The sequence below is a fragment of the Panicum virgatum genome, chromosome 1K, assembly GCF_016808335.1.
Source record: "Panicum virgatum strain AP13 chromosome 1K, P.virgatum_v5, whole genome shotgun sequence".
Lineage (NCBI taxonomy): Eukaryota > Viridiplantae > Streptophyta > Magnoliopsida > Poales > Poaceae > Panicum > Panicum virgatum.
Window position 1 is genome coordinate 34,793,392 of NC_053136.1, and position 21,166 is coordinate 34,814,557.

Here is a 21,166-nt window from a genome sequence, read left to right on the forward strand (position 1 = left end):
GAAGTGAAGGGTTTAATGCTGTACTTAAACGGTATGTGAATCCTCAAATGAGTATTCTGAATTTTGTGCAACAATATGTGAAGATTCAAGAAAAGATAACGAGCGTTGAAGATGAAAATGAATTCACATCATCAGAGAAAGTTCCGAGTGGGTTGTTCAGTGGATATCCTTTTGAAGAGCAAGTGTGCAAATTTTACACAAGATCAATATACTTCAAGTTCCAACGTGAGCTAAAACTTTCGACTAGCTACAAAATCACAAATGTGTCTGGATATACCTACACACTTGTACCTACCAAGGGTTTTGTGTTTGGTTATGGTACAAGAGAGTACAAAGTTTTTGCAGATGTGGACAGCAAAAGCTATGTTTGTGAATGCTCGAAGATGAAGAGAGATGGGATTGTTTGCTGTCATATACTAAAAATTATGACATAGGTATATATTGACGAGATTCCACAAGAATACCTACTGCGAAGGTGGTCTAATGAGGTTGGAATGATTCCTAATGCATCTGCTGCAAATGAAGCACAAAAGCAACCAGAGAATGAAACAGGGAATGAGAGCGCACAACCCAAGCAGTAGCAAGCACTGAAAACTATCAGATACGCTGACCTGTGCAATGAGTTTGGGAAGATTGCAAAGGAAGCTAGCACAAACGAGAAGACTACAGAAATTGTGAGAAAGCACTTGATTGAGATCAAAACAGATGTGGTTGCATTCAAGGAAAAGAATTCAAAGAGACAAAAGATTGTAGCAACACAGGGTAACACCAATCAAGACCAAACATCAAGTTTAGATGTGAATGACCCCCCTGCTTCTAAACCAAAAGAAAGGCCAGTGTCTACTAGAATCAAGCCAGGTTTTAATCTGCAAGGGAAGCCAAAGAATATCAAATGTCGTATTTGTGGTTCAAATGAACACACAACAAACAAATGTGATAATAGGTTGGGCAAAAAGTAAGATGGATAACCATGTAAAACGGGATCTATGTGGATGTTATTTTATTGCTTGTTATTGCACAAAGAACTTACATCCTATCGGCAGATTCATGTAAGAACAGTTTTGATGTGAAAAAAAAAAAGAACAGTTCTCTTGTGCATTAACAGTTTAGGTATTGTTTCTGCTAAATCAATGCCAGCAACTTGAGGGCTTCCAAAATCTGGGGTCAGAACATTATCGACAAGGGTTGTATGTAAATATATTGACTGAATGCTGGCAACAACTTCAAGTACAGGATGCATAACTCCTATTGAAAAATATTTGAAAATATAAAAAGGAAGTTGAGTGCAAGAAAAAGATGAAAAATGGGGTGAGAGAACCAAAGTAAATTACCTGCACTTAGGTCATGTATGGAGTGTGATGCAAGTTGAGTTAATTGTGTTGGATCAGCCAAGCTGATAAAACTACCAATTGAGGCTTGAGTCCTATCTTCAACAAGTGGATCTTCTTCAACAAAATGTGCCCCTGTTTCTTGTTGAGCTTTAGCATCTTGTGTCTCTGGTGTTTCATCTTGAGTATACTGATCTTTATCAACACCTGACAGAAAAAAGGTACAGATAGAAAAAATTTCAGAAGGTAAAAAAAAATTGTGCTAGTAAACATATATAAGATAGTGCATGTATGCTGATCTTCATTAGTGAACAAAAAATATCTAATTCCATTATATTCTCCGAAGGATTACTGATATTTGGTTGGTTTGCATTGTCCAATGGAGCACTAATGTTTTGTTGGTCTTCATTGTCCAAGGACACATAATTGTCAGATTTCTTCAGCGTGTCCAAAGAAGTTGGTGCAAGACCTAGCGCATATAAAAATAGAAGGTAAAAAATATGTCAAGTTACTTTTCATCATTTTCAGGATTCATAGAAGTTACTTGCTATTAAGTGAGACTACAGGAAGGTTACTTCCTAATCAGTAGGAGTTAATTTCGACAAGAAAAATTGCTTACTATTTATGTAGTGATAATACAAGTTCAACAAACAGCAAAATAGATACACATCCAAAAAACAGCAAATAGATACATATCACTACAAAAAAAACAGCAACAAATTTTCTTTTACCTTGTTGAGCTTCAGCATCTTGTGTTTCTGGTACTTCATCTTGAGTATACTGATCTTTATCAACACCTGAAAGAAAAAAAGAGGTACATATAGAAAAAAATATCAGAAGGTGCAAAAAAATTTGTGCTAGTACACTTATATAAGATAGTGCATGTATGTTGAGCTTCATTATTGACTGAAATACCTGAATTATCCAAAGGATTATTGATGTTTGGTTGGTTTGCATTGTCCAATGGAACACTGATATTTTGTTGCTCTTCGTTGTCCAAAGGCACGCAAAAGTCAGATTTCTTCTGCTTGTCCAAAAAAGTTGGTGCAACACCTAGCACATATAAAAAATAGAATGGAGAGTATGTCAAGTTATTTTTCATAATTATGAAAATCATAAAAGTTACTTGCTATTAATTAAGAAAATAGGAAGGTTACTTCGTATTAAATAGGAGTTACTTTGAACAAGAAAATTTTGCTTCCAACATATGTTAAAATTACAAGAAAAAAATACTTTCTACAATTGTATATGCAAAGTTAATTACAAGTTAATTATGGTTCTAATATAGTAAGCATTTGGGGGGCAAAGAGAGATAATAAAAAAATCAACATTTCTGAAAATAGACAATTTACATCGACACACAAAGAATGCTTTTGATGGAATAATAAAAAGTTTAATATAACACATCCAAACAGCAAATATATACATATCACTACCTCTGCAACACACACACACACACGCACGCACGCACGCACGCTGCGCGCATAAAAGTCTATCATGTCCCCACACCCCTCCCCCTAATACAAGCTCTGGTGTAGAAAATATGGAAGATCACCATCCGGCAAAATATGGAATTTTGATAAGAGTCAAAATGTACTGCTTCCTGCAGGTGCAAAAAATGGATAAAGGAAACGAGTTATTTTTTATATTGATAACAAATGCACACTTGTCATTTTGTTGGCTACCAAAAAAAACTAACAATATCAATGTTTGAAAAAAAACACAGAGAATGCAAAATATAAGTTTAGATACTCAGAAAAACAATACAAAAAAAAAAGAATCACCTATGTCCTCAGAGATTGTAGGCTCGTTAGATTCAGATACCCAGTGCAATCCAAGATATCTATTAGCATCTGCAGCATCATGAATTTCGCAATCTTCTTCATCAACATCTCCTCCTCCTCCTCCCCCTCCCACTTCTCCTTCTTCTCCTTCTTCTTCGTCTTCTTCTTCTTCCTCCTTGTCCTCCTCTTCCTCTTCTTCTTCTTCTTCGTCATCTTCTACTTCTTCTTCAACAATTTCAGCATCTTCCATTTCGTTTGCATTGTCATCAGATTGTTCGTCATGTGGCTGGTAAAACTCCAGAAGAAATTTGCTAACAAGATTTGAAAAGCCACTGCACATTTGTTGCACAACTCGCTTTGCTCTCAAACGTTCCTAGAAAAAATGTAACCCAAATACAGTTACACATGCATTGGTATAAGAAAAAAAAGGGTAAAAAAACTGGAAAGGGAACAATAAGAAAGCACACTTTTCATACCTGGTTTCCAAAACTCTCATGGACATGAGTGTTGATAAAATCTTCTAGTGGAACATGGTGGCCGAAAAGGATGTTGTCTTGCCCAGTAAACTCCGATTTCAGCTGATAAAAGGGTTTAGTACACAATATGAAAAATATTACAAAAGAGAAGAAAGGAAAATGAATGTAATTGACAAAATGACAAACCTGCAAGGCCCCAAAACTTCCATCAGGTTTAGTATCTTTGGCAATCGCTTTTATCGCAAGCTTGGTTGTCCAAACAGAAACACGGCACCCTCTTGTTGATATCCTCTTGAATCCAGTATCCAATGAATCTAGGTAAAGGACCTGCAAGGATATAAAGAAATAAAATAGAGCACACCAACTCAAAAGAAATAGAACTAATGCTGTGGCACATCAGTAGATCACCGGGCATATATATGTATATAATTTATGAATGGGAAAAAGTTACTTGCAATGTGTTTGAAAAAAGCAGTAATAAGTTATTTTGTGTGTACATGCAAAATTATGACAAGGTACTGGCTATGTGTTTCATACCATGGGTAAAAAAAACTTTGTATGTGCACATAAAAATATCGCAAAGTTACTTCCTATGTGATAGGAACAGGAACAAGTTACATGCTCTAATGAATTAGACCATTATATAACAAGTAACTTTCTGCATGTTTGGAAAAGAGTACAATTGTACTGAACTGGATTGCTACATGATGGAAAGAAAAATGTAAGAAATATTACCATTAGGAATGTCAGGCATGGTTTGAATGAGTGCTTCTTGGGATCAGATGAACGGCTTAGCTTCAAATTCCGGATCACTAGCTCACACCAATTTTGTTCACAGATTTTTTTTGAATCAACAACAGCTGAAAACAGTCTTGGGCTGACCTTGGTACTGAAAGTTGGAGTTATAACCGAGCATGCAGCAAAAAGAGCCCATGTCCTGAGATACTTTGGGTTGTCACTCTTATTCATCTTTAGTGAGTTGAGGAGTTCTGAAATCTTTGGTTGATTCCCTTTTGTAAAATCAAACTCATTTTGCATGAAAGAGCTTGCAGATGCATCAATTTCACACTTTATTAACTTGCTGCCCCTTGGAATGCCCATAACTCTGTGCACAATTGCTTCTGTAATAGGTATTCTACCTCTTCCAGATAACAACAATTCTGATGATTCAGGGTCGTAACAATCCAATAACCACTGGCACAGGTCTGGAAAAAGTTGTGAGAGTAGACCCCCAAAGCCGGCATCATCAATCAATCGACGTTGATTATTAGACATATGAGAGTACAGCTTCACCAGCATCATTGGGGAACCACGGTTGTTCTCGTGCTGCATATGACAGAAAAAATACATGGTACAAAATAGTTAGAGACATAAAAAGCAGTTTGGTCTTTGATTCTCTGAGTTAGTGAGTTTCACAACCTTTTCCAATCAGACAAATAAATCAAGCACCTAAAAACTAGCAAAATGCATCACACTCCTGAATTTCCAAGTTCAAGAAAAATTATATGTTGAATTTGGTCTTTGAAATCATGCTACCAGAATATAACTTGGATTGTCATTTGCATCATGTAAGACAAATTAGCTCAATATTAAAGTAGTGTGGCAGCCACATGTGTGTGTGCATGACAAGCAGCATTAAACACCAGTGTGAATACTAGCAACTTAAAAAAATGAACAAACCAGCCAAATAAAACAACTAGATAACAACCCCTACAAACATGAGATACTAGCTGTAGTGGTGTGAAGTTTAAAAGAAAAAACTGGCAACATGTGATAGGAACAAACCTGAAGCTTCTTCTTCGGCATTTGTTCATCACCAACAGTAGAAGTACCTTGATTTACTTTTTTCATCCTGATAGGGATTGGCCTGAGCTTTCCCTTCAATTTGTTATCTTGATTTTTACTGGTGGACTGCTCTTCCTCATTGCAAGCAGGATTACGAGTTGATTTCATGGTGCGTACAAAAAAGTATTTCTTTAAAAAACAGCTTTCCTGAAAAACAGATATTAATAAAAAACATCAATTATTATGAAAAAACTAATTTATTGTCTTGTACATTTATTGATAAGTTATTTTCTAATCAATTTCAAATAAGGGGCAAGTTACTTCCTATCTGATTAAAATGTATGTTTAGTTACTTCCTACATGTTCCAAATCATGTAGAAGTTACTTCTCTATCTCATGTAAGATAATGATAAGTTATTTTGTATGTGCTGCAAATCAGGGGCAAGTTTACTTTCTAACTCATGTCAATAAATGACCAGGTACTTTCTGAAACTAGATCTGTAGTGACACAATGCATGCTATTTGAAAAAAAATAGATAAAAGAATAAGATACATGATGTTTTAGTTAAATCAGGGGACTAAAAAACACAACAACAAAAAAGTCTCAAATTGTTCTATACTTCTATCAGATGCGAAGGTACTGTTATTACAGGTATAAATTTGAATAGCACCACAATTGTTAGCACTAATGTGATTGCACAAGGTAATGTGATACGCGCTCCAATCATGAAACAGTTTGTCAACAATTTGAGACCAAAAAGTTAAGAGAAGTTGACCAAAATGGCAAAATCCATAAGCATACAATGTATCATCTATTCAAAAATCCACTCAAAGTCAATTTCTTGTATAATAAATACAATAGCCAAGGAGGTTGCAGGAGAATCACCAAATTTTACTTGCTACTACTTTGAATGTACTGACAACAAAGCATTATAGAGCAGAAAAAACAGTGAGGAACAATGTTCAGGTATGCAAATTATTGTCCTCAAAAGAATATACAAATCATATCCTATTATTTTCTTAATCATATAGTAACAGGCTACTTAGCCAAATCAAACAGACAGTAAAGAACAATAAACAAGAACACAAGCAAGCAGACAATATTGGCAAATTGGCACACAAGTAGTCAGACAGTAAAGAACAATAAACAAGAACAATGTGATGCGGCGTGACAAAGACAGGAAGGGTGTGGAACCGTTGGCCCATGCTGCGGCGCGTCTCCTGCCCTCCGTCGGCGAGGTGCGGCGCGTGGACTCACCTATGAAGCGACAACGTGGGGGAAGATAGTTGACGAAGAGCGGCGCGCGGACTCCCCCGGCGAGCAGTGGTGCGTGGATGACCGCTGGCGAGGAGCGGCGCGTCGACTCCCAACCGGCGAGCAGCGGTGAGTGGAGGATCGCTGGCGAGGAGCGGCGCGTGGGCTCCCAACCGGGGAGAAGCGGCGCGTCAGCTTGGCTGGCCACGCCTTCCCCTCCCTCTGCCTTGGATCGAAGCGCGTTGACTCACCCCGGCGAGGCGGCCCGTGGAATCCCGCTGCCGATGAGCAGTAGCGCACCGATTCCGCGCTTCTGCTGCCGATTTCTCTCCTCCCTCTGCGCCGAATCCGTGGGCCGCCTCGCCTCCGCTGCTAGCGCCTCGCCTACCTCTCCGCCGAGTAGTAGTGGCGCGTTGAATCCGCGACCCATGCCTCGCCCCCCTCCGCCGTGGATCCGGGCCGCGGCTCGCCTCCCTCCGCCGTGGGTTCGAGCCGCGGCTCGCCCCCCTCCGCCGTGGATCCGGGCAGCACCACGCCTCCCTCCGCCGTGGATCCAGCCCGCGCGTCGCTTCCCTCCGCCGTGGTGTCGCGCCTGGCCTCCCTCGCCTCCACACTCTCCACCGAAATCGCCACCCAAATACCACCGGAGCAGCAACTGAACCGAGAAATAAAGGGGAGGGAGAAAAACTGATGGGGAGATAAACGAAATGGTCTTCTCTATCCTCAGCACGACTCCCCAGATTCAAATCATTTTGGAGCCCGTTGCTCTCGTCCGCCGCTGAAGCAGCGCGTTGCCACTTCCAGGTGGGGCCACCCCCGCAGCGACCGACACAACAGGCGCGACTCCCAAAAATTCAAAAACAATTTGGGGCCAGCTCTCGCATCCGCAGCCGTGGGGCTCGCGTGGAATGCCCAGCCCGTGGGATATATGATGGACGGTGATTAGGAGGGGTCTCGCGATAAGCGTAGATAGAGAGCCCTCTCCGAGTAGGATACACGTTTGTGAAATCTGTTAACATTAAAATTGCCATATTTTTTTCAATAACCAGGAAAAGGATCACCAACAGACAATATTTTGTAGAGTATGGAATGAGATATCAAGGAAAGGTTAATGCCGTAACTTCAGTATTTTGGTTACCTTTATGCTTTGATTACTGTCGTTATTTGGTCCGTGTATTGGGTTTCTCTCTACCTTTCGGATCAAGTTTTGAGCATGTGGACCCTCTCAACCACTGAGTGTGCTTACCATTTCGCTCCTCGTCGTTGGCCATGCCAGAATACTGGAAGGATAATCTTTTTAAGTGTATGTGACATAGATTTGCCACAAGCCCACAACTGCTGCATCAATGTTTGTTGGGATTTGTAAAGGATTAGATGTATGGGGATGAATTGGGTCCTGCATCTGCTAAGCTACTTCGGCATGCTTATCTGTTTTTACTTTTTTCTTAAGACGTGGTAGAAGTTTTGTTCTCCCTTTATTCGAATCATAATTCCATTTTTGCTTTGTATAAGTCATTTTTCTAACTTTACAAAGTTTGTAGAAAAATACTTATATTAACATCTATCATACCAAATAAATACACTATCAATACATATTTCACAGTGGATTTAATGAAAACAATTTGATATTGTAGATGGTGGTGCTTTTCCCTCATTCCAGTTTCGCCTACACCTAGGCACCTATAGGCCTGGGCACCTAGCTGATGAGGTGTGCGGCAGTGAAGTCCCAGAATGGATGTCGCGTTGCCATTTCGCATGTGAAGATGTGAATTCCCCTATCGCTTTCCTTCCATCAGTTATCCGTACTCTGTTCATCAGTCTCTGGATTCTGCTTTGTCCTTTTACATTCTGCAGAGGCAGCGTCATGGCATACACGTTGATCGACAATGTGGACAAACATTCTCTAGCTTCCTTGATAGTGGATATAGTCACATATGAAAATGATCATTTCATGAGAAACTAAGGCCAAAAGAATAAATCTGAAGCTGCATTTTAGCACGACTAGACTGGACATCATAAGCTTGAGAGACTAGTAGCCTGCAAGGATACTAGAAAACCCTTTTCTCTTCTGTTTGTCTTCTGATCTATTTCAGTTGCTACTTTCTTTACACATCAGATGATCAAAGGTTCTCAATGCTCCTTCAATGAAACCACCATGAAACTGCTCTAGATCATCGACCGAGTCGAGCAAAGTCTCAATAAGGTCATCGTTGGAGCTGACCTGGAACCATTCTTGAAAGCAAAGGTCGAGAAGCGTCAGGGTTCAGGAGTTGCAAGCTCGAACTGGCCGGTCGTTTCTGGTTCGTTCAAAGTGGATGGGATCGGAAGTAGCCAATCGATATATACAGTGTGTTTTGTGAGTGGTTACCAGTTGATTCATCAGCTTCACCATTGTGCTTCACATGCTTCATGTCTCGTTATTTTACAGCCTCATGATTGCTCTCGAGGATATAATTTACCTCAAGGTAGGTGTGTGTTACTGTCTACTGTCAATTCTTGGACTGGTCAGGTTCAACTTTCTTGGACCATTATATCTCACCCGGGCCCTTCTTTTTATCAAGTGGAAGGATGTTTCCTATAACCGGTACAATAAGGCACTAGTGTCACAGAAATACAGAATGGCATGCATTTACCATATATCTTCTCCAATTCGTTTAGTGAATTCAGCAGGAAGAACACACAACACATAAGAGAAATCATGTGAAAAATCTTGCATATTTGACGACTTCCCTCTTCATTAATCTGTTCAGATGCTATAACAAGTCTAACCTTGAAAGAAGTCGGAATTCAAAAGTCAGAACTCGCAATTTTGCTATGCCCTCTTGTATGTTGACCATGTCGATGAGTTCAGATGCCTGAACCAGAGTTTGACCAGAGTCCACTAGGCCATGAACCACACAATAAGGCGGGCAGTAGCAAAGGTCAAAGATACAGCCTCCCCCACATGCCACATGGCCTGCAAAAGAGTGGAACACTACACAAATAATTCAGTGCCCTGATCTCCCTTTCTTTTTTTTTTCTTCTAATCCCATCTCTTTGCTGCATGTGTGCTAAGCCTCTTTATCCTGCTTTACACCCATGATCAGGCAGACAAGATCTGGTGCTCTACCAGCTAGACACACTCACACCCAGCTCCCTTCCTAGTGCTCGATAACCTTGTGGCCTTTCCATTGGCTCCCTGCCTCATGTGAAGGTGATGGTGACACTCATGGCAAAGAAAAAAAAAACTATATGCAGCTTCACACCAAATCTTACTGCTGCCTGCAATCTTGCTGCCTATATATACCGCTTCCAGTTCAGCACGGCAGAAACTTACTCTTACATTCTTGCATATTTCAGAGTTACAGAAGTGCCTGCCTTTGTAGAGTGTAGACAAGAGAAACGGATCGAATTCGATCAACTGGGAAGGAAGAGTTGGCGTCAGAGAGAGGTATCACGAGTGGAGGTGATCGAAGCAGGCATGCAAGAAGGGTACGTGTTCTCGAGGAGGGCGTTGCTGCTGCGCATCTACGGGGAGAATGCCGCCGCGAGCCAGGTGGTGGCCGGGCACGGGCAGGAAGCAGCTCCTCCGGCGGCCGACGGCGCCGGCAACAGCTTCGACGCGAACGTGGTCATGATCCTGGCCGTGCTCCTGTTCGCGCTCATCTGCGCGCTGGGGCTCAACTCCATTGTGCGGTGCGCGCTCCGGTGCTCGACCCGGATGCCGGCGCCCGGCGGCTCGCGGCGGCGGCAGCAGGCGGCCGCGGGGGAGCCGGGGCTGCCGGTGGCGCGGCTGGCGCAGGCGGGCGCGCGGCGGAAGGCGCTGCGCGCGATGCCGACGCTGGTGTACTCGGCGGGGCTGCTGCCGCTGCAGGCGGCCGGCGGCGGCGGCGGGCCCGTGTGCGCCATCTGCCTGGGCGAGCTGGAGCCCGGGGAGCGCGTCCGCGTGCTGCCCAAGTGCAACCACGGCTTCCACGTCCGCTGCGTCGACCGGTGGCTGCTGGCGCGGTCCACATGCCCGACGTGCCGGCAGCCGCTGTTCGCCGCGCTGCCCAAGGGCTCTGGCCCCGCCGACGCCGGCGCCGGCGCCGAGCCGCCGGTGCGGGCGTTCCTCATGCCGCTCCGCCCGGAAGGTTTCGTCACGCCGTACGATTTTTAGGATACGAATGGTCGCGTAGTCTTTGTGGTTTGTAGAGTAGAGTATATATGCAAGCAATACATGGATACACTGACCAGTTCATTCTACGTTGCGCGGTGTTTAATCCCTTTGTATAAACAAGATGCAAGATGCCCTGTCCAACTCTAAGGTTCTAAATAGCGGATCATAGGCTTTAGTGGTAACAATCCAAAATTCCACTAAACCCCTGCTATAGCACGCTATAGAACTATAGTCCGTTGCGGATCCTCTCCAAACGCTATAGCGCCGCTATAGCATGCTATTTAGAACTATAGTCCAACTATGTACTAACATACCTCCTAATCTGCTATATATGGTAAACCGCTCTTATACAAAATAACGTTGATAAAAACTACAACTAACGGCTTCAACTTGCTGGAAACGAGACTGGCATAGTGCTAGACGGAGAAAGGGGAGCATGACACCGGACACCATGGCCTGATGGCCATGTTGATCAACTCATCGGCCGATTGGTTTGTCAGAGTTGCGGCATCACAGTTTTGTCTTTTTGTCCCCCACCACCAGGCTCCTCATTATGACGAGGCGGGATCACGCTGGTAAGAGAATCTTATTCTAGTAGCATAATTGAAGCACTACGGGAGGCAGCAAATACTACTTACTTTAGGCATAGGCCTAGGTCCAATTTAGGCTGTGTTTTTCGTTATTACTTGAGAAACAATATCCAATTATGAACTAATTATGTTTAAAAAATTCATCTTGTGCTAATCACTTAGACTGTGTAATTAGTTATTTTTTGAATACATGTGTCTAACCATTCGATATGACGGGTACCGTAGAAACAGTTAGATTCACGACGGAAATAGAAGAAAAAAAAGATCACGCCATTGCTCGACGGGAGAATCAGGTCCGTCGTGTGGTCAAGATGCGAAATTCACTGTCTGGTCGGCTCATCGGGCTTTTTCTTCCAAGTCATGCGTATGATCCATGGTAAGGCCCCGACTTCAAACAAGTTACTCGATTTTCCAAAAATTTTAAATCCACAGGTTTCCTAGTGAAGAGTAGTTTGTGTTCCAAACACTTCCTTCCCAATCCTAAATTTGCTACTCCCTCCATTTCAAAATGTAGATCATCTTAGCAAATCTAAATACATAACTTTGTCTATACATCGAGAAGAATGCTATGCCTACTACATAACAAAAACTATGTATCTAGATTTTGCATAACAACCCGAACTTTGAACGAGGGAGCAGTTACTAACGCTCCATGTTTCCACCAAATTTGGTGTGTGATAACATCTGAGCGAAGTAAAGTTAGCTATCAAAATTAATAAATAAAAAGGCACGGCTGCTGCTGCTCTCGCAGGAAGAGCAAACCAGAAGCAGGGCACACTGAAATAGCATACTGATGCATGATGCTCTCTGCGTTGAGTGCTGACAACGATAGCGCATGCTACCTTTCTTCGGCTCTTCCAAGTTCCCTGCAACAAGAGTGCACTGTCGGTCCAATAACCTAGTCCATAAGTGTCATTGTAGAACGAGTTAATGGAGAACTAATCATGGTAGGCAGGCAGTATAGGTATACCACTGGATAAACAAATCAATCAGGCTGCAACTAGCAGAAACGAAGATAAGATCACCGGTGCTATGTTAGTGCTCAGGGATACATCAAATAGGGGGCGGCTTTTTGGAAGAGAAGGACGTCTCTGTGTAAGCCATGTGAATAATGTGAACATCCCCCCCTTTGGCCCGAGTGCTGTAACCTCAGTTTTGGAGGATGACACAGCAGTCCACCTGGATGGAATGGACTCTCAGCAGCCCAATACATGCCTCAATCGCCTTTTATTCTTTGTACTTATCATTTCCGGAGAGCAATCTTCTCCAAACATTCAAGAGATGCACTTCACAAATGAATTCATTTTGTAGCAAGGAGCCTAGGTGGTCTAATGAAATGGATTAGCTACCCTAGAAAACATAAAACAAATAATCCAAATGCCCCTACCCATACCTGTCAGTGTTTGCTAGGCACAATCCTACTCGTACCTCAAACAAAGTTTAATTCCAACACTGGGATTGTTAAGGTGCACAGAATAGATAGTGTGCCACGCACAAATCTGAAACATCTTTTAAGCAGATTTTGCTATGCCAGGTAAGGAGACATTGATCACCATCATCCACATCATGGGATGTTAGAACATCCAATCTATTTAGTCCAGACATAAAGAAACCGAATGCAACAAAATCGTGGCAGGCACAGGAGATAACTGATTTAACATTCCACATCGGATGATGGAGATCTTTTTTTTTCTGAATAAATGGATGATAGAGATCTCAGTCATAACTTAACAAGTGACCTCTTGTCAGTTGTCACTATGAACAACACCAACCATTACAAACAGAATATGTGAGTACACGACAAACACCGAGCAACCATGAACTTAACCAAACCACTTGGCAAGAAGATATTCCATCAGATTTTACACCCCACAAAAAGCCCCAGAGAACCCCATACTGTAGCACATCTACTGATGGGAACCACATACAAAGATGCAAGCATATAGCTGTAACATCAACCACAAGCAGCTCATAACAGCACCCAAAGGTAGCAATTCAGAACAATAACTAGTACTATGTTATGCCAGTGATTCATTACCATGTTTCGTTTCGTCCATATCAAGGATTACTTTGCAGTGCAGTACTTGCAACGTTCTGCTCATGGCAAATCTAGTTGAGTGTTGATTGGTTATTCAGTCTTCATATACAAGTTAGATGGACCCAAATGACTGGCTATATGCTCGTAAAAATGCACTATAAAAGCAATAAAGGTAAACTAGAGCATTTAATGCTGAGGCACAATCTTGGAATAATCCATTGAATCTCTTAATCCAACAATGCTTTATGCAGGAGGAAACCTGCTGTAAAGTTCAATACTAGTGATGGAAATGAAATGTAAACTGGCAGCGGAAAATTTGTTGTGTTACACAAGAGGCAAAACTTCTCTGACAGATATTAAGCACCTGAATAGTCTATATGGTGCACAGGCGATACAATTATTACCAATTTTGAGTAGAAAATTGAAAGAGGGCATTTTCCTTGTCATTTTAGCAGATCAAAGAGTTTCTCAGCAACCTGCATAGTAGAAACAATCATAGCAAGTAAGGTAGTCTTTTCCAGTAATCGAAGTACCACATCAAGAAGATGAGTAAACATGACTGCACAAAAGCAAGGAGTACTCACATTCTTGTCAACACATTTCCAGTAATCGAAGTACTGGCCAGTACAGTGCTTGTGCCCAGTCTCGTCATTTTCAATTCTCTTGACACATTTCTGTGCAGAACATAAGTGGCATAAGCTCTAGTTCCAGTATCAGAAGAATAACAGGTACATCAGCAAAAGATTAACATAATCTATAGTAACCAATAAGACATGGAGAACTTGAAATGCTTCTATGGAGTTGTGAAGGATTGTGAAGTTACAAATAAGACAAAAGGCAACTAGATAGCCAATCCTGAAGTTCTAGGATTGTGAAGTTACAACATAAACACAGAACAAGGTGGCTGCTGAATACTACTACCATCATTCCAACTTGATGACATTGTAAAATGCTCAGCCAAACCTAAGTCATCTGAGAATGGTATTAGTGGATACATCAACAAATGTTCTTCATTATCATTATCATTGGACAGTATCATTTGTGTAAATAAACTAATCATATTTGACTGCACATAGGCAGCAGCCACTGCAAAATGAAGGATCAACAGCTGATAAAAAAGCATATTACCTGATATTCGTACCACTGTGACACACACTTAGCCTTTGAGTGTTCCTCAAGGAGCGCCTTTGGATCAGATACCTCTTCATCCGCCCTGTGACACAAAGCAAGAACCAGGGATTAAAACAAGAAATCAAATTGAATATCTACCATAATATAACTAAAACAAATCCATTAAAAACAGGCAACTACAAGCTAGCGCAAACGTATATCATTACTAATAAAACAATGGAAGCAGTTTGTATTTTCTAAGGGAGTTTTCAGGAACATTTTGTCACACCAAACATTTCAAGTACACTCACATGAATACACTAAACTACAAGCATCAAACCACAGAGCCGATGTAGCATTTTGGTTTCCAGTGACATGCTAACCGCAAACTTGTGGAAGCAGAAAATATTCTACACGTCATCCCATTGCCAGCTTGGCACTAAAGTTTCACGTAAATCATAACTAACTGAGGATAGACGAGCTATTCTAACTAACATAAATAATGTGCTGAATGAATATAGATCTCATCTAGGAAAGTTTTAGCATGTACAAAAAAACTTCAAGTTTACCGATGCCAGGTTTGGTGAATATAACGATCGGAGGCAAGTGCTGGGAAACCAGAACAAGCACAAGCTAGCTCCCTAGCCTGCCTACTGAGATATGCACCACCATTCTGCTGAACGCCCAATCAGTGCCTAGTCCTGATTAGGTGCTACGCTGCCAAACCTCCTGCCTAGCGTCTAAAGTTTTTAAAACACTGACCAGCACCACGAAAACCAGGAATCACACATAGGGAAAGTAACAGGATTCACCACGCCGCACCGATGTGCAACAGGGCGTGATGCCCGTCTATCAAACCCATTACATTGCGTCCACGAATTTCCTAACAAGCGTCCACCGAATCACTAGAGGCACGCCGGATCCGAGCATGGGCGAAGAGAACCCGGTCGATCCGCGCGCGGCGCTTGGGTACGGATCCGCGCGAGGAGGGCGCGAGGAACGGAGCCTGGATGGGGACGGATCGGATCGGATCGGATTACTCACATGGGGGGGACGAGCTCCGAGCTCCGGCGAGCAGAGGAAGACCCCCCTAATCCAACTGCAGAGGACAGCGGCGATTAAACCCAGGGGAAGAATTAGAAACAGATGCATGGTGCGGAGCACGAGATGGAGACGGATCTGGGCGACTCACCGGAGCGAGGGGAGAACGGCGAGCACGGAGCGGGGCGGTGAGAATGGGGAGATGTGACGAGCTTGGGGAGGAGCGAGGAGGGGAGGAAGAAGCTTCCGGACCTACGGGGGGTGTGTTGGAGAGGATACCATCTATTGGGCTGGGCCTGTGAGATTGGGCCGCCCGTCAGTGCTGAGTGAGACGCGCTACACGGCCTGATTGGGCAGCCCGTGAGGTTGATAAAAAAATTCGTGAGATTTCCTAAAAAAAATTCGTGAGGTATGTCTTTTTTTTTTTCTTATTGAACATACATGTGTTGAGCGAAAGTGCCTCTAGCCTAGTGGTTACAAGAACCTCGGTAGTACCTGACGTCCTGGGTTCGACTCCCCATGAGAGCGAATATTCTGGGATTTAACGGCTTTGTGCACAGCGAGGCATCTGTGGTGACTTCGTCAATCTCGAGGATTTGCCGGCTCAGTCTTCGAAGATGCTCATAGAGGTAGAGTTTGTGTGTGTGTGTTCATAGAGGTGTGAGTGTGTGTGCGTTGTGAGTGTCTTAGTTGTACTGTGTAATCTAAAAAAAGCTCTGGCTCGCACTACCCCAGCCCCAAGCTTCGGTAGAGCTCCGCTCCCGCAGCTCCCGCCTAAGTTTCGCCTTCCCTCCCCTGCGAGCTCTGGTCGAGCTCCGCCCTCGCGCTCCACCCTTGCCCTCGAGCTCCGGTGGAGCTCCGCGCCTGGCGCAGCGACGCTCCCGCCCGAACACCGCCCTCCTCCCTCCGGTTGACCTCCATGCCTCCATCCCTACCCTGCCGCTTCCGCCCGAGGGCCGTTGGAGGTCCGCCCCCGCTCCGTGCCGATCGCCGCTTGGGCTCCGCTTGCCATGCTCCACCCCAACGTCGTGCCTCGAGCTCACGGCAAGAGACGCCATCCCAAGACGCCATCCAACTGGGATGGCTCGGTTCGCCCAGTTTTGCGATATGGAGCCATCCCACATCTAAAGCGAATATTCGCTCTCTAGGATGGCTCTGCTCCCATGCTCTTGAACCAAACATAGGATAGAGCGGCTCCATCCTTGGTGGCTCCTCAACCAAACAGACCCTAATAGAAATACAGATACACTCATGTAGGATACAAAGTATAGCCGTTCCACCGGTCTACTTCCACAAAGACCCCTAAAAAACAAAAGAAAATGCACTAAGGTCCTTGGGACCTATACAAGCAGCCACCTCTGGAATCTGCCACCACCGGTCGTTGCCGGAGGCTGATAGAAGCTGTCGCCACCTTCCCCAGGTCGAGAGGAGCTCCATAGCCACACGGCTTTAGGGGAGAACCGTAGTAGAAAAAGCAAACGCTGAAGATGCATCAGTCGGGGCCCCGCCCAAGCTCCGATGACCCAGACCAAGGCTCTCCGTCGACAACCATTGTCACCGAGGGAAGATCGAGTCTGGGCCAACCACCAAACAACCAAAGGACCACTAGCTTGCTTTGCACCTTTAAGACAAAAGCCTTGTAACTTCACTGCTCGCCGAAAACGAAGAAGAAGCGAGGTCAGACTCCTATACAAAGGATTCACCAACGGAATCCCACCTCCACCGACTCGCTGTCGGTGTCGGAGCAGAACACCAAAGGGCCGAGGATGAACTGGAGAGGACCTTATTCCACGATGACATCGCCGCCGCCGCCGCCATCTCGACCACGCCGCCGGAACACAAACCCTAGATTTACTAGGACTACCCCCGATCGGTGGGAGTCCAGCGGTCTCCAACATCTCGCGAAGCCCAAAGGGCCATCGAAAGCTAGGAAGACCACCAACCCCGTCGATGGAGATTGGAGCGCAAGCGTTCGCCTCTCAACTGTGGGCCTATTGGGGAGAGTTCGAGAGAAGAGAAGTGCGGTATGTCTATCACAAAATAAAGTGTTTGTGTTCGTGTTTTCGAATCTGATTTTGGGACTTTTCCGTTGTCGGTCAACTGGAATTCAAAAACGTTGATCGTATTCATCGCGGCTCCAACTGAGCCAGGCGTGAATCTACATTTTGCATAAAATATGTCTGTCTAGGAACTTTTCATGAAGAAAAGTTATGAAATCACATAAAAAACGTAGATGTCCTACTCAATTTTCCAGGATGTATCCTAAATGAAGTAGGATGATCAATACGTATTTTTTTTTTAAAAAAATGTGCAGGACACGTAGGAAGCACACCGGAGTTTGCTAGTTGTGTACTGTATGCAATTACGCATCAAGGCTTCCCTAATCCCTCCCGGTTTGGCAATTACGCAAAATGGAACCAAATTTTGTGTCTACTAAAAAAAATTACTTGCGTAGTAGGTCTGGATAAATTCGCAGACCCAAACGCTGCAGGCGCCACTAGAAACATTTTCGAAAATCGAAATCATAATCCACCGTGCCCAAACACGAAAGTTTTTCCATTCCCGCAAACCCCCTCTCTTCCCGCCTGCGAACTTTTTTACTTCACCTTCTCGCCGTTTCATTTTCACCGCGACGACACCGCCAAACCAATACCAAACCCGCCAAACTGGCGCGGCCTCAAACGAAACCGAAAACCACCATGACACACCGACCTGTGGGTCCGCAGATCCTCCACGACCCAACGCCAGCCAATAGGAACCCACCTCCGCCAATCACGCGGATCGCCACCCCGCATCCGCCTAATCCGCGCCGTCCATCCCCATCCGACGCTTCCCCCTCCACTCGCCCATCCCCCCGGAAAAATTCCCGGCGCCCGCTTCCTCCCCCACCTACAAGGCTACAAATACCCGCCCCGCCCCACTGCCTCACCTCACTCCCGAATTCCCCCAGCAAATCAAATCCTCCCCCCAAATCCCCCCGCCGCCCTTTCCCTCTCGCCGCCGGCTCGCCGTCCTCAGCGCCCGCCGAGCCCCGATGGCCCGCACGAAGCAGACAGCGCGCAAGTCGACGGGCGGCAAGGCCCCGCGGAAGCAGCTCGCGACCAAGGCGGCGCGCAAGTCGGCCCCGGCGACGGGCGGCGTGAAGAAGCCCCACCGCTTCCGCCCCGGCACCGTCGCGCTCCGCGAGATCCGCAAGTACCAGAAGAGCACGGAGCTGCTCATCCGCAAGCTCCCCTTCCAGCGCCTCGTCCGCGAGATCGCGCAGGACTTCAAGACCGACCTCCGCTTCCAGTCCTCCGCCGTCGCCGCGCTGCAGGAGGCCGCCGAGGCCTACCTCGTCGGGCTCTTCGAGGACACCAACCTCTGCGCCATCCACGCCAAGCGCGTCACCATCATGCCCAAGGACATCCAGCTCGCGCGCCGCATTAGGGGCGAGAGGGCCTGAGCGGGCCCCACCGCCTTCCTCGCCGTTGTCGATCCCTCCTTCTCGTGCTGTCTGCTTGTAGGATCTGTGCTTCTCTTGGGTTCCTTCTGGTGGCATGTTATTAGTACTAGTATCGTTGTGGTTGTGTTCGTAGTGCCAGGAACCTGCTAGTTTATTTTGCCCTGATGCAGCTTGCTGTAATGGTGATCTGTTACTTTAATCTAATGGAAATGAAATGTTCTTCTCAAGTCTTATCCGAAAACCTCGCCCCCCCCCCCACCCCCCCCCCCCCCCCCCACCACCACCAGTATTGTACTGTTGTAAGCCATCGATTTTGGCCACTTTGTTTCTGTGCGGTAGTTACAATTTTGATCGTCTTTGGATTTCTTTGTTGCACTAGAATCCAGGAGAACGTCATTGTGAATTTGTGCGGTATCTTATGGATTCAGAAAGCAGCAATTCTCTCCGGTTGAATTTCAGGCAACTAATGTCTGGAAGACACCAGTTTTTTAGGATTTTCAAAACATATAGCTGACTTTGTATCCATATTCGTGTTACACTGTTAGTTCACTACTTCACTAGCTTTAAGCGCGTTGTGATTGTTACATATAGATTTTGGTTTTACTTTACACGGTTTCAGATTCACGGTCACCATCCTGAATTCTTTTTTGAGGTATTATCATTTTTATGTCACTAACTCACCATCCTGATTTGTTTTTTTAGGCATTATGCTGTGCTGTATGTTTCGGATTCAGTAGACAGCATTTTGCTCAAGTTATATTTCATCTACACTGTTTTTAAATTTCAACAAAAGGAATGTCCATTCTGGCAACAAATGACCTGAAGATACCATCATTTTGCGAGTGTCTGCGTATACAACTGATTTATTAAGAATCCTAGTCCTGTGCAACTGTGAATTGACATGTGCCCAGATACAAAGCTGGCACAATCTGGACTTCGATTACGGTGCATTGGGGCAGCTGCAGCACTTCTCCATTAACAACCTTGGAGACCCCTTCATTGAGAGCAACTATGGTGTCCATTCCAGGCAGTTTGAGGTTGGAGTGCTGGATTGGTTCGCTCGCCTCTGGGATTTAGAAAAAGGATAAATACTGGGGATACATTACAAACTGTGGTACAGAAGGAAATCTGCATGGGATTCTTGTTGGGTAATACATGAAAAGTCATTGATTCTTGCAGACATCTTCAGTCCTCAATTTAACACTGCTTATGTGAAATGTCACTTTGCACCTAATATTCTTTATTAACCGTTTACAGTAGGGAGGTGTTCCCTGATGGAATCTTGTATGCCTCTCGTGAGTCTCATTATTCAGTATTCAAAGCTGCCAGAATGTACATGATGGATTGTGTCAAAGTTGACACTCTTATGTCTGGGGAAATAGATTGTGCTGATTTCCAGAGAAAGATATTGCAGAACCGAGACAAGCCTGCCATCATTAATGTTAACATTGGTGAGTTTTAAACTCGCAGACTAGTAATGCCTTGGCTTCACATGTATTCTGCTTTTAAACAAAATTGCTGTGCAGGAACAACTGTTAAGGGGGCAGTCGATGATCTAGATTTGGTTATCAAAACTCTCGAGGAAAGCGGTTTTAAAGACCGGTTTTATATTCATTGTGATGGCGCCCTTTTTGGATTGATGATACCCTTTGTTAAGAAGGTGATTTTTAGATTTTCCGTTCATTCATGTTTCCTTAAGCTGTGACAGTTGCGCATCTACCTTGATTTTTCATTCTCCTGATATGTGTATATGTATCTTCACTAGGCACCTAAAGTGACATTTAAAAAGCCTATTGGGAGTGTCAGTGTCTCTGGGCATAAATTTGTTGGATGCCCCATGCCATGTGGAGTATCTGGCGTCAAGGGACGCCACGATCATGGGAAAAATTTGCACATTGCAGATGGATCCAGGGATACACGATACCCCTGAAGGCTTAGGAAGTGCTAGTGGTAGTGAACAGCCCACACCGCCACCACCACCGTACAACCTGGCTGAATTCATGGATGTCCAGACTGTTATGCTTCGACAGCTTGTCCAGGGAAGGTAGCGATTGGTCAATTCCTGCTGCAACAACACTTTCAACCGGATGAGCACAATGTCCACCAACCTCAGGTTGTAGGCTATCAAGAGCTCAATGAGGAGATAACGGAGACAAAGGATGTTTTCTCCGACTCT

The 21,166-nt window shown here is 44.5% G+C and overlaps 3 protein-coding genes and 1 pseudogene across 3 annotated transcripts; 3 read left to right on the forward strand and 1 right to left on the reverse strand.

Moving 5' to 3' along the window:
- The first annotated feature begins 9,760 nt into the window (after positions 1-9,760).
- On the forward strand, positions 9,761-10,907 carry LOC120704099 (RING-H2 finger protein ATL78-like). Its single transcript, XM_039988350.1, has one exon. The coding sequence runs from the start codon at positions 9,825-9,827 to the stop codon at positions 10,764-10,766; it is 942 nt and encodes a 313-aa protein (XP_039844284.1). The 5' UTR covers positions 9,761-9,824; the 3' UTR covers positions 10,767-10,907.
- A 2,672-nt stretch (positions 10,908-13,579) lies between these two features.
- Positions 13,580-16,066, reverse strand: LOC120654716. Its single transcript, XM_039932333.1, has 6 exons — positions 16,041-16,066; positions 15,697-15,890; positions 15,549-15,603; positions 14,523-14,607; positions 13,979-14,068; positions 13,580-13,870 (listed from the first exon to the last, which is right to left on the reverse strand). The coding sequence occupies exons 1-6, from the start codon at positions 16,064-16,066 to the stop codon at positions 13,838-13,840; spliced, it is 483 nt and encodes a 160-aa protein (XP_039788267.1). The 3' UTR covers positions 13,580-13,837.
- A 2,413-nt stretch (positions 16,067-18,479) lies between these two features.
- On the forward strand, positions 18,480-19,223 carry LOC120704100 (histone H3.2). The gene has a single exon (XM_039988353.1). It carries the CDS (start codon positions 18,580-18,582, stop codon positions 18,988-18,990), a length of 411 nt encoding a protein of 136 aa, XP_039844287.1. The 5' UTR covers positions 18,480-18,579; the 3' UTR covers positions 18,991-19,223.
- A 585-nt stretch (positions 19,224-19,808) lies between these two features.
- LOC120654723 lies at positions 19,809-20,920 on the forward strand (annotated as a pseudogene).
- Positions 20,921-21,166: the final 246 nt, after the last annotated feature.

Coding starts and splice junctions, on each gene's coding strand:
- LOC120704100 (XM_039988353.1), top strand. CDS start 18,580: ATGGCCCGCACGAAGCAGACAGCGCGCAAGTCGACGGGCGGCAAGGCC.
- LOC120654716 (XM_039932333.1), bottom strand. CDS start 16,066: ATGGGGAGTCGAACCCAGGACGTCAG. Junction 15,891..16,040: donor AGTCGAACCCAGGACGTCAG/GTACTACCGAGG, acceptor CTGCCCAATCAG/GCCGTGTAGCGCGTCTCACT. Junction 13,871..13,978: donor GGAAATGTGTTGACAAGAAT/GTGAGTACTCCT, acceptor TCTACTATGCAG/GTTGCTGAGAAACTCTTTGA.
- LOC120704099 (XM_039988350.1), top strand. CDS start 9,825: ATGGTGACACTCATGGCAAAGAAAAAAAAAACTATATGCAGCTTCACA.